Below are 12,139 nucleotides of genomic sequence, written 5' to 3'. Positions count from 1 at the left end.
TTCATTTCTAATTATTTAAATAATTATGTTAATAGAATTTGTGGCGTGACTGTACTGCATGTCAATTTGTCCACAGGACAGTCCTGCTATTCCTCAAGAAGTTTCATGCTGAGTCTGGATCGGACCCTCGTCAACACGATCTCCTCCTTCATTTCTGCACTGTGCCTGATGTTTGGGAGCTACTACTGTTTCAACATCCATTACCCTTCTGAGCTGGCTTCAACTCTTGAGTTTCTTCAAAGGTGAGTAAAGCATGGTTGTCCTAAGTCTGAATAGGCTGGTGAAGGTCCTGTTATCTAGTAATCCAAAAGGGTTCAAATGAAGGCAACTGGACTTCTTTGGTTTCTTGAAGGCGTTTCTCTTCTCATCCAAGGAGCTTTGTCCATTCTATCTGGAATATGAGAGAGTCAAGCTTATAAGCTGTAGCTGTCTGTTGTTATTTAAGGAGTCGAAACTACTCTGGGTTAGGGATGCACCGATCAGGTTTTTTGCTGCCGATACCGATATCAAAGAATGCTGATCACTGATCACGTGGATTGGCCAGAAATTTTCTACAACATTAGAGTGCTACAAACTACATAATCTGGCAACAAAGGAAATGTAACCTAATCTAAAATGGTCTGTATTAGGGTTGTCACGGTGTGAAAATTTAACCTCACTGTTATTGTGACCAAAATTATCACGGTTTTCGGTATTATCGCGGTATTTTTTTTAAACGTGCTACTTTTTCACACAATTAAATAAACCCTGTATGTCAGGAAATATTGTCCTCAGTTTGTGTCTAAAATTTGCCTAAAATTTGTTATTTTGTAATCATGTTGTTTATTTGTTTACATTTTTCCCCTTTAGTCTTTAAAATACCAATATTTGCCCATAACTTCTTATTTTTTGTCTGTTTGATGTCATCATTTTAAAAATATTGGATCAGATGATACTCAGTACTCAAGTAGCCTTCTAATCAGATACTTTTTACCCTTACTTGAGTAATAATCCCTATATCAGGAAAATATTGTCCTCGGTTTGTGTCCTTCCAGTGAGCTTTGCAGATGTGGGAAAATGTCATCAGGCAGTAATCATTGTTAAATTCCTAATTATTCTCGGAGAGAGACCAACTCTTATCTGCCCCTGGGAGCCCCGTAATGCATAGCGTCATTTCAACATGGCGGTGTCCGCGACACGGTTTATATGCAGGTAGAGGCGCTGCGGCTGCTTTATATAGCAACTCGTTGTGTTCTCCCTCAACCCAAATCCTCGGATCACGCGTTTTAGCTAAAGCACTAACGTTAGCTTGCCTTGCGTTGACTGTAGAGTTGTGGGTAATGGTCACGCAGATGTGTCATGAGATTTGAAGCGTTGCTGCCTTTCACAGACACTTTTTCTGCACGTGCTGCAAACAGGATAGCCGTCTTCTATAAACTCCCTCGGCATTCTTCAAATATCCAAAAGATGCCCGTATTTCCGACTTTGTCTTCTTTGAGGGATAATAAATGTCCTGAGCGCTGCCGTCTCTTCCTTTGGCCATTATTTCAGCTTTAGCTTCAAGAAAGTTTTGGTTGTAAACAACAAAGTGCGCATGTGCCACCGGCAACTTCAGCAGATGATACGGTGGCTGGTAAGGGTCACCGCGCCGACAACGCAGCCACGGTAAACCCACCAAGCTAATAGAGTTTTTTTAAAAACAAGACGGTTATTATTATTGTCAACTTTTTTTTTTTTACCGGGGTTTACTGCTACACTGGTTACTGTGACAACCCTACCTGATCTGTCTGCATCTTTTTCAGTATTTTGAATGTTTTATGAAAATGACAATAGTGGTAATTAGCAGGTTTTTAAAGTAACTTTCACAGTATAAATTGATTATTAACACAAAAATACAACATTAAATTTGTGTATAAATTACAAAATAGCTTAATTTAATATACAAACATTTACAATGGTTTTACCAGTTAAAAATTGTTTTTTGTTCAATATTAGCCAGTGATTTTTGCAAGTATTTTATGCACAAAAGACGTCCATTACAGGTATTAAATACAGGAAAGAGTCTAATTGGGAACAACATTTCTATGCAAAATTTACATGTAATTTATGTACACTTTACAGATTTTAATGTGATTTCAGCTGTGATTTCAATCACTGTAAATTAATTTACACATTTTTTTGTAATTGTTTTTACTGTGTAGCTGTAACATTTACAGGAAAACTCTGGTAACTCCAGCTGCCAGCGATTTCCTGTAAAATTTACATTTTTTTTTTTACAGTGTACCTGACTGCTCTGGTTCAAGCTGCATGCAGGAAAAATGGCTGGCCTCTGGATCGTTCCACTCTGTACACAAAAGTGACCCCCTTCCGCAGCGAGGTTGAGGTCACTGACAGACCAAAAGAAGGTAACAAAAGACATTTATCCTTTCCCGCATGGTTAGTAGGTAGTTGTAGAACTAACAGTGGTATTGGCCTTAGGCTGCTTCGCATCTGGCCTGTATCTGGAGGGAGCAGACTGGGACATGGAGAAGGGCTGCTTGATGACAAGTAAAACAAAAGTTCAGGTTGTTGAACTTCCCATTCTCAAAATCATCCCCATAAAGACACACTGTCTTGGACTGGAGGTATGGATACCCACACTGCTCTACACATTTATTTTATTTGGGATATTCCTCTGTGACTGTCTTCATTCCTACCAGGATACATTGAGGACACCAGTTTACACCACATCAACCCGCAGGAATGAAATGGGTGTGGGGCTGGTGTTTGAGGCTGATCTGTGTACCAACATGGACATCTCAGACTGGGTCCTTCAGGGAGTGTGTTTGTGCCTCAACACAGACATGTAATCTTGTGTGTGTTCCTATTAAACTTTTAAATGTGTGTTTGTGCCTCAGCACAGAAATGTAATGTTGGGTGTGTGTTCTTGTTAAACTTTTAAATGTGTGTTTGTGCCTCAGCACAGAAATGTAATGTTGGGTGTGTGTTCTTATTAAACTTTTAAATGTGTGTTTGTGCCTCAGCACAGAAATGTAATGTTGGGTGTGTGTTCTTGTTAAACTTTTAAATGTGTGTTTGTGCCTCAGCACAGAAATGTAATGTTGGGTGTGTGTTCTTATTAAACTTTTAAATGTGTGTTTGTGCCTCAACACAGAAATGTAATGTTGGGTGTGTGTTCTTGTTAAACTTTTAAATGTGTGTTTGTGCCTCAGCACAGAAATGCAAGGGGACCAAGAGGGAGAAGAGGCAGCAGAACATGAACAAGAGGAGCCACAAGCATCTACTGTTTGGAGGTTCTTTGAAGAACGGGCAACTGGAGACACAACAAGAAGGAATCCCTCAGCAGATGCAATACTCGAAGTGAGGTCATATCTGGAGCAGCCCCTTTTCCAGAGAGGTGCAGACCCACTGAGCTGGTGGGAGACCAAGGGTCTAGGCTACCCACGTCTTACACATGTTATGGCACGGAGACTGTATTGTAGCAACATCTGTACCCTCAGAGAGAATCTTCTCCAAAGCAGGGCAGATAATAACAGAAAGAAGAAACAAGTTTAGCCCCTCAAAGCTGAGGCATTTGGTGTTTCTGAATGCTAATCTTCACTAAAGATTTTGTTGTCATTCTGTGAGTTTGTTCAGGTTGCTTTAATTTAAATAGTTGTTGCACATTTGCAACCAGTGAATATTCTGTTTTGTTTGGGTTTGTTAAAACGCAGAGTCCTGGATGGGCTGGCTTTTTTATAGCCTTCTTTTGCACTTATTTTTGTAACTAATTAAGTTGAGATTTCTTAAAGTGTTCAGTTAATAAATCCATATAAATGATAAATATTTGATATAGTGCATTTTTTTAAATTAATAAATCATTTTACATATAGTTTTGCATTATTTTTGGTGATAAATATACTTTATGCAACAGAAAATCTAAGGAGCCACTTGGGAGCCGAAAGAGCCGGCTCTTTTTGGTGAGCTGAGCCAAAAGAACCGGCTCTCTAAAAAGAGCCGGAATTCCCATCACTACCCCCAAGTCTGTTCCTCTTTCCTTGTGACAGCTCCACTGTCTGTGAGCTTCTGATTGTCCTCTGTTGGCCCCTCCTTTTATAGGCTCCATTCACCGTATACCGGTGAATCCCTAATTAGGCCTCATTATAGCTCCAATTGGCTTCTAAATTTTATTTTGGGCTCAGGAGAGTTTAAATTTAGTTGTAGGGTGTCCAAATTATTAGGATCAGGTAGGGTTCAAAGGGGAGGGTATTTTTAGGGTTAGGATGGGTTAGTGGGTAGGGATGTATTAATTTAGATAGGGCTGTAGAAGTTAAGATTATTTCATCAAGTAGGACCTGTGGTTAGCTGGCTCATGTAAAACATGTCATGTCTTGAAAGAATCGGAATCAGGAATCGATAGGAACCGGAATCGAAAAATCAAACGATGCCCAACCCTAGTAGCAGGCGTGTTGCAAGCTTTTCAGAAGTGTGGGGGATGTGTGCCTAAAATAATTATGTTAATCATCTTGTTAGTTTAATTTCCATAATAATTGAGCACGTGGGAACTTTAGACGTGTCACGCATGTCTCCGTTTAAAACATGTTTAAACTGTTCAGAATACAAATCCAGGCTCTGTCTCGTTAGATTGGTGCAACTAAAGTTTGTACTGAATGAAACTTTACATTAAACCATGTTGAAAAGGTAACAAAAGGATCCGATTTTACAGTCACGAAGTACAGCGCAGTGCACACGGCTCTGGGGTTAATCAAGTTTAATTGTTTCTCTTTGCAACAATCTTCACAAGAAGGCAAAACAGTTAAATGGCAGGTTACAGATATTTCCATGTGACTGTTTATTTTGACGGATAAACTCAAGGATGCTGTTATGAAAGAATTGCCCCAACGCACACTGATACAGATGAGCTGACATTAAAATCGTTACGCACATCGTGGAGGTAACTCAAGAAAAGATTCCCATCAGAACATCAGAGCTTTATACTGGACACTGTGCTCAGCGCAGCTCGCAGCGCACACGGTGGACAGTGAGCTGAAGATCTGTAGAGGGGTTTGCAGCGCAGCACAGAACCACGGTGCATGTGGTAAGATTTCCTCCCACTGAAGCGGTCTGGAAACCCGGTCTCTCTGAGGGATGTGTCACTTGGAAAAATGTTCTCCGATTATGAAACATTGGCTGCATAGCGCTTGTTCCCATGACGCATCCAGTCTGTCTGAGGCAGAATAGCCTCTTCAGCTCAGAAAGCACCTCTAGAGACATTTGATCACGCACAAAGTTTATGTGGAGCAGAAGCGGTTGGGCCACGGCAGGTGAAATGTTCCTAGCCTACATGAGGTGAAATTGTTGAATTAATAATAATAATAATAATGCATTGAACTTATATAGCGCTTTTCTAGACACCCAAAGACGCTTTCCACACACTCTCACATTCACACACTGCTAGTGACGGTAAGAATACACAAACACAGAGACTCAAAATCCCGGAGCAGTTTCCAAGCCATGCCAAGGCTTTACTGAGGCCTTTCCATGCAGCTAGCTCTGCGGTCACGTGGGTCTGATGCTCGTTAATTATACAGAATTTTAGGCTTTTAATACACTTAAACAGAAGAGTGAGAAAAAAATTCACCCCCCTCAGAGTTGTCATGAGTGTAAACTAGATCATTTAAACAAAAAACATGTTTTGGTACCAGGCTGTAAACATGTTTATTTCTGCTGTGAAATTGGTATTTTTAACATGGGAGTCAATGAGGATTTGCTAGCTTCTGACACCAGCCCCCAGCGGATGAGGGTGGAACTGCAATTTTTGGTACTTCCGGGTTGAGACCAATTTTAGAGCCGCATTGTGGGGGCTTGGATTGAACATAATACCAAACATTGTCAGTGAATAATATAGTTTGGGAAGACAGCAGGAATAGAGGATTGAGAGAATGAGAATGAGAGAATACTGCCCTTAACCTGATCAAAACCCGAATATTGGCTGCATGTAAATGTAGTGACTGTTACATGTATTCTATCACTGTGTTGTAAAAATGGTTTCTTATGCTCTGATATTTCAGATCAGCACTTTATAAAGGCTAGCGGTGAGCTGCCAGACCCAGCAACCCTCAACCCGACTGCTGTCTACACTGACTGTCTTTGACCCTGACTCTCTTCCACTGATCTGTTCAATGAATATCTCACCTGACAAACCCCTTGTGGACTCCATCTTTGGTAAAGTACAGGCTGGCAGCATTCTATCCTACCAACATCCACCTCCTACATCTGATTGCGTTATCGCCCACATGGATGCCCCACTGTTTCCAAAGTGCCACTTGAAGACTATCACCTAAAGCCAACGGACTGTAAATATGTGCCAACAGAACAAGAACAGCTGCCTTTGCAATCACTGTCCGTAACAAAGTCACAGTCACACAACATTGAAGAATTCACACGAAACCAGAGTGCAGCACCTGAGTGGCATTCATTGAGGAAGGAGAGGGTGACAGCTTCCACTTTTAGGGAGGTAAGCCACGTTAGAGGTGCATCCACAGCTGAAAACCTGGCAGAGAGGATCATCCGAGGAACACGTCAAACAGCACTCATGAAGAGAGGACTGGACCTGGAGATGGATGCCTTGAGGGACTATGCAAAACTTAAAAACCTAAACTGTGGACTGGTAATTCATCCAGATGCACCATGGCTGGGTGCATCCCCTGATGGGCTAGTGTTTGACCCATATGAGAGGCCACCATTTGGGTTAGTTGAAATGAAATGCCCAAATGCAGTTACATCAGTTATTCATGACATGCACAAACTAAAGGAGTCATTCTTATCATTCGCAAGTGCAGGGACAGTTGCTGATCACTGGTATGGAGTGGTGTGATTTTGTTGTTTGTGCCAATGATGACATGTTTGTGCAGCGCATCTACAGAGACACACCTGTGTTAAATACCCTGCGTGTGGCGTCGAGGGCACTTGTCAGGATGACCCTCATGCGCTCCGGAGGAAAAGTAATACTGAGGAGTCCGTTGTCCAGTGCAAACCCAAGTTTATTTTATTTACATTGTACAAAATTAAAATCTAGGCAGCACAAATCCATGCCTGCCACCTCATCCAACACTCAACTCTCAACTCCCTCCAACAAACACAGAGCTGTATTTATAACAGGTGTGACTAATTGGATTAGTCCTAAAACCCAGACACAGGCAAGTACAAAAAATACAATCTTTCAATACTCTTAAATGATCCTTAAATCATCATCTCTAAGATCTCCTTAATTACAATACAAAAATAGAAACATCCTTAATCAATCCTAAAAACATTCAATGAAACTAATCTGCCTTCCTAGAGCAATTTCTCAGGTTACCCCTCCCATTCCTACTGAATGGAATGTTCCGGAACCTTATTTAGGTGCTCCAGTTCCCCGGGGACTCTTTTAGATGGAACACTTCCAGAAGCACAAGGGAAACAGGTAAGTACAAACATTCAATCATTAATTTATCACTTTAAATCCTCAATATTCATACCAACTCTTCTTACAGGTCCAAACGCTTCACCCCTTCCAAATAAACATTAAAACAATCATTGAGCCTGGTTTCATTTATCCTTCAGTCATAGCAAAAGCCTGTGTAATGGACTTGCTACATTACACTGCGGCACAGATGTGATTTATTTTTCTTTTATACATATTTGCCAAAATTTCTCTCTGTGTCGCTAATCAAAAAGCTTAAACTGGAGCTGGATGAATGAATTCATGATGCATTGTTTAATTTTGATAGTTCATGTGATTCCATTCAAATATTTGTTTCAAAACAAATAACACATTAAATATGCACATTTGTTTTTTACAATTCAATGCATCACACATACTTTGTTACATTTAAAATCACATTTGACTACTGAGGGTCTGTTTTTCTAACATTAAAGTTAATCCATGCACACACATCTGTTTCTGGTGTTTTAACTATTTCCATTCCATGCATTTAGGACGGGGGTGGGCAATTCTGGTCCTGGAGGGCCGCTATCCAGCAACTTTTAGTTGTTTCTCGGCCTAAACACACCTGGTTTCAATCTGCTGGTGATTAACAGGCTGCTGCAGAGCCTGATGAGCTGCCGAACAGGTGGTTCATCCAGGAATCAGGTGTGTTGGGAGAAGGTAAACGACTAAAACCTGCTGGATAGCGGCCCTCAAGGACTAGGATTGCCCATCTCTGATTCAGCAGGTATGTGAAGTTGTAGTGCAATACATCCATACTTTTAGCTGCTCCTTGCCCATGCTTTGACTAAGGGTCCATTTTGGTAGTTAACCAAGAGACAGGACACTGTGTACAGCTGATTGATGCTGCCTGTGAGGGAAACGGGGATTACCGTGCTAAATATTTTGTGCTCCTTAACCCTTCCAATGATTCGCTCTACGTGCACTCTCAGCCTTGCAATAGACTGTGTCTGTCTGACCTCTGCCCCAGACAGTTGTTCTCGCTTTGACAAAAAGGCAGGAATGTAGATCTTGCAGGGGACACAATCTCCACAAGGAAACCCTTATCAACCATGATGGCTGCTGTTGGTTTTAGGAGGGAAACAATGCCAGACTGCTTCAGGATCTCTTTGTCACTGATGGAACCTTCATGCAGAGATGACACAAAGGTTATTGCACCATGAGGAGCCATACCAATCAGCCCTTTGAAGGTGCAGTGTGATTTGTATGCAGAGAACACCTCACTCTGCAGCAGAAGAGAGTTTGGTGTTTGGCACCGCAGCTCTGTGCAATCCAGCACCACTTGAGTGTTTGAGTAGTTCTTAAACACATCTGGTAGGTGGGCCTTCACTTCATCCTCAGACATCCAAATGCCTACATCTCCAAGCACAGTGTATAGAAAGTTAGCCCAAGTATTGATGATGCGGCTCACCGTTGAGTGATGAATTTTGAATCTGTGGGCCAAATCCTTTTGCAGCAGACCCAAAGACAAATATGTCAGGAACAGGAACATTTCATCAATAGGTTTAAGGGCCTATGAAAGAACAGAAATACAGAACAATAATATAAATGTTCATTCAGAGATAACATAACTCACAGTTGTGCTGGTGGTGGGCAGAGGGACTGGTGGCGCCAGTGTTCAGCAGCCTCGCCTCTGACAGTGTGACCCAGGGCAGCTGTGGCAAATATGTGTGTGAATGGGTGAATGACTGACTGCGTTGTGAAGTGCTTTGGATTGTTGTAGAACCCTAAGAACGTGCTATACAAATGCAGGCCATTTACTATCTAATAAGATTAATTTTGAATAAATAGTATAACATTTCTATAACATTGTACACAGATTTCTAATAAAGAACAAATGTAAAACATCATTCAGATACTAAATGAAAATCAAATCAAAATGCTAAAAACCTGAGGATTACATTTCGCTCTTCATATGGATGGGTGGAATAAACTTACCGTTAAACCTGTGGAGTGAGGGACATCAAGTTTCCCAAGTGCCGTCCGGCCTCTTGTCACACGCACCATGTCATGTGTTGCTGACTATCTGCCTCCAAAAGGCCATCGGGTGGGAATAACTTGCAAATCTGGAAACATGTAAATGTCAAATTTTTCATACCATCATTTTGTACTATATCTATTATATAAATATTGATTATTTTAGGAGCCATTAATAACTGATATTAAACCACAGATGCATGTAAATAATTGTGATATGAACAATTTACTGTAAATTCGACCTAAGTAATGCGTCCTCCATTTAAATTTTATTTAATATTGCTGACGGCAATATATCTTTATTTCTGTTGTTGGTTCATAGCAACTCGCACTCCCCCACGATCAGCTTCTGACAGCCGCTGTCACTCTCAGCTGTTGTCAGTCCTGCTGCACCCCACCCCAACACCCGGCCGCTACAGCGAACCCGAAACAGACTTTGAAGCTCCCAAACCACAACATCAGATACAAACGTGACAGCCATGGAATACATATTTTATTAGAAATCTGACAAACAAGGCTGGCGTTTAAAATTACCTTGTGTAAAATCTGATGTCGTCATCTGAAGCAGCAAACCGCTCCATTCCAAACTTGTTGCTGAGAGCCATCTCCTCCATTTGTTTACGTTGGCTTGCGATTTCTGCTTGGAGATCTTGAATATGGTCCAGGGCGAGATCAATTGCAGCTGGTTCAGCTGAAGAACAGTAGTCGTGGTCTGGGAGATGTTCATCCATGGGAGGGTCCTCATTTTGGATTATGTCCATACCTGTCTCTGGTCTCTCTTCTCTGTGCCAAACTGAGGGCCTTTGGGCTGGCAGAGTAAAATTATTCCACTGGAAAAGTAACGGGATGGCTCCATTCTTCAGACGTCTGCGTCCGCTCGGAGTTGAAGGCTCTATCAGTTCGGTACTTTGAAAGTGTCGACTGCAAACTCTGGTGTGATTTGTGATGGTGAAGTTGGTGCGTCTTATTTTAATCAACCACCTCTTCTGTAGCTCCATGTCTTTGGGAAATGTGTGGAAACTGAGAACCGAATTAAATTTAGCTGAAGCTGAACACTGCGGTACACAGCAGTGATGCCCTGATGAGCTGTCCTTCCTTCTTTGAAAAAAATTTTAGTCTTTTTTTCTTCCATGACGGAGCAAATAATCAAAACAAATACGAGCGATCAGGCTGTTTTAAGCTAGTAGTAGGGGGTCTCTTCGATACCGGAACTCGCAGAGTGGCCTTATAATTGACCGGAAATACGTCACAAACTCCCGTGCATAGAGCCTATTGGCTTCTCACCGGAGCAGGCTGGGCGAGTTTTCACTGTAACTCCGAAATGACCACACTGGCTCGGCTTCCTGACGACTGACGAAACAGTAGCTTCAGAAACTTCATTCTTTGAAGATAGAACATGTGCTTTAGCAAAAAAAGTTAATACCTCGTGGCCGCGTGCCACTTCGCAGGTCCAAGTTGAGTGCAATTAGTCTTCCACGTTCTAAATTAACACACAAAATAATTACAATACTATGCATAACAAATATTTACAATATTACACACAAATACAACAAGTTACCTCTTGGCAGCGCAGATGGCTCAGACAAAGCGGTCTGCGTGCTTCTTCAGGCACACACAAGTCTAATCTCACGTCTCACATCAAATCTCGCGGTAACTCTTCTTCTTCTTCTTCTCCGTCGTGTTTATTGGCGGGTGGCATCTAACTTCTAGATGCATTTCCGCCACCTACTGCGCTGGAGTGTGAGTCGGCGTAAAAAACAACAACAAAAAAACTAAATTCTATTCAACAAAACAGTGTGCTTTAGATACTCAATAACCAACTTCTATTTCCTTTCTTCACCATTTAACAAATTCTTTACAGTTATCACTCCACCTCCTATGTTTTTTAATTTCTCCCTGAGTTGTCCTCTACTTTCCTCATATTTTATGCAGTTACATAAAACATGTTCCACTGTTTCTCCCCCGACCCCACATCCACACAAACCTGTGGGATGTTTCCCTATCAGATGCATTGTATTATCAAGCCCAGTACGTCCCATTCTTAATCTTGATATCATTCTTTGATCTCTACTATTCATTCTTATATTTTTCCTCGCGGTAACTCAATGAGGAAGATACCACTTGTTCCAAAATAAAACACAGATTACCGATACAAACAAATATTTATATATTTTAACTTCTGGAACTAAATATGAATATTTTTATGACACTTACAACAATAAAACTTTATTAAAACCGAGACATGTGCTGTTTAGTCTTGTACCTCAAATCTGGAGAAAACTTTGAGGTTCTTCTCATCTTGGATACAGGAACAGAACTTGTCATAGTCTTTTTTTAAAAAAAAAAAACAAAAGTCAAATGTTCTACTGGAGAGTCATAATCATGGTCCTCTTTCCAGCTTCGAACTGCCTCAAAGACTTCCTGCAGTTCTTCCTCATCCATGGACAGAACTGTTGGATAATTATTTATTAAAACCAGGTCGCCTTAAAAAGAAGTCAAACGCACAGAAGATTAGAGCAATATTATTGTACAGTTTTCTTTGCAAAGGGAGAAAGGTGAAGCAATGAATACAAACCCGTAAGCTTGATTCACACAGTCTCAGAGAGCTGAGCTCTCTCAGATCTGTTATTAAGACACACAAAATAATGCAGAAATGCAATTACCCTAACCATGCGCGATCCCGCGGTGGCTAATCATTTTTTGGCACAACACTGG

The 12,139-nt window shown here is 41.1% G+C and overlaps 3 protein-coding genes across 4 annotated transcripts in view; 2 read left to right on the top strand and 1 right to left on the bottom strand.

The window, feature by feature from the left end:
- Positions 1 to 1,751, top strand: part of LOC139072237 (uncharacterized) — a 45,033-nt gene extending 43,282 nt beyond the window's left edge. Inside the window, exon 6 of the mRNA XM_070555773.1 lies at positions 77 to 1,751. Coding sequence (XP_070411874.1) covers positions 77 to 246 — 170 coding nt within the window. The 3' untranslated portion in view covers positions 247 to 1,751. The remainder of the gene's footprint in view (positions 1 to 76) is intronic.
- LOC139072043 (dynein axonemal heavy chain 10-like) lies at positions 1,320 to 6,895 on the top strand. Its single transcript, XM_070555232.1, has 6 exons — positions 1,320 to 1,335; positions 2,259 to 2,384; positions 2,458 to 2,603; positions 2,679 to 2,824; positions 3,192 to 3,339; positions 6,030 to 6,895. Exons 1-6 carry the CDS (start codon positions 1,320 to 1,322, stop codon positions 6,042 to 6,044), a joined length of 597 nt encoding a protein of 198 aa, XP_070411333.1. The 3' UTR covers positions 6,045 to 6,895.
- Positions 6,895 to 11,092, bottom strand: ftr97 (finTRIM family, member 97). 2 transcript variants are annotated; one of them, XM_070555775.1, is made up of 5 exons: positions 10,983 to 11,090; positions 10,848 to 10,904; positions 9,959 to 10,774; positions 9,386 to 9,513; positions 6,895 to 8,960 (listed from the first exon to the last, which is right to left on the bottom strand). In XM_070555775.1, exons 4-5 carry the CDS (start codon positions 9,452 to 9,454, stop codon positions 8,376 to 8,378), a joined length of 654 nt encoding a protein of 217 aa, XP_070411876.1. In that variant the 5' UTR covers positions 9,455 to 9,513; positions 9,959 to 10,774; positions 10,848 to 10,904; positions 10,983 to 11,090; the 3' UTR covers positions 6,895 to 8,375. The 2 variants fall into 2 exon arrangements, with proteins under 2 accessions (XP_070411876.1, XP_070411877.1); XM_070555776.1 differs by lacking the exon at positions 6,895 to 8,960 and adding an exon at positions 8,968 to 9,102 and having other exon boundaries at positions 9,959 to 10,904; positions 10,983 to 11,092.
- Positions 11,093 to 12,139: the final 1,047 nt, after the last annotated feature.

This window comes from Nothobranchius furzeri, chromosome 10 (assembly GCF_043380555.1).
Source record: "Nothobranchius furzeri strain GRZ-AD chromosome 10, NfurGRZ-RIMD1, whole genome shotgun sequence".
Taxonomy (NCBI): Eukaryota; Metazoa; Chordata; class Actinopteri; order Cyprinodontiformes; family Nothobranchiidae; genus Nothobranchius; species Nothobranchius furzeri.
Note: the sequence above shows the minus strand (reverse complement) of the source record. Positions and strands in the feature narration are given on the sequence as shown.

What these genes read in the sequence shown, in the direction of transcription:
- ftr97 (XM_070555775.1), bottom strand. Translation starts at nt 9,454, where the DNA reads ATGGTGCGTGTGACAAGAGGCCGGACGGCACTTGGGAAACTTGATGTC. An exon ending in CTCACTCCACAGGTTTAACG is followed by an intron (nt 8,961 to 9,385) that starts GTAAGTTTATTC and finishes GTTCTTTCATAG; the next exon opens with GCCCTTAAACCTATTGATGA.
- LOC139072043 (XM_070555232.1), top strand. An exon ending in CACTGACAGACCAAAAGAAG is followed by an intron (nt 2,385 to 2,457) that starts GTAACAAAAGAC and finishes TATTGGCCTTAG; the next exon opens with GCTGCTTCGCATCTGGCCTG. An exon ending in TTGTGCCTCAACACAGACAT is followed by an intron (nt 2,825 to 3,191) that starts GTAATCTTGTGT and finishes TTTGTGCCTCAG; the next exon opens with CACAGAAATGCAAGGGGACC.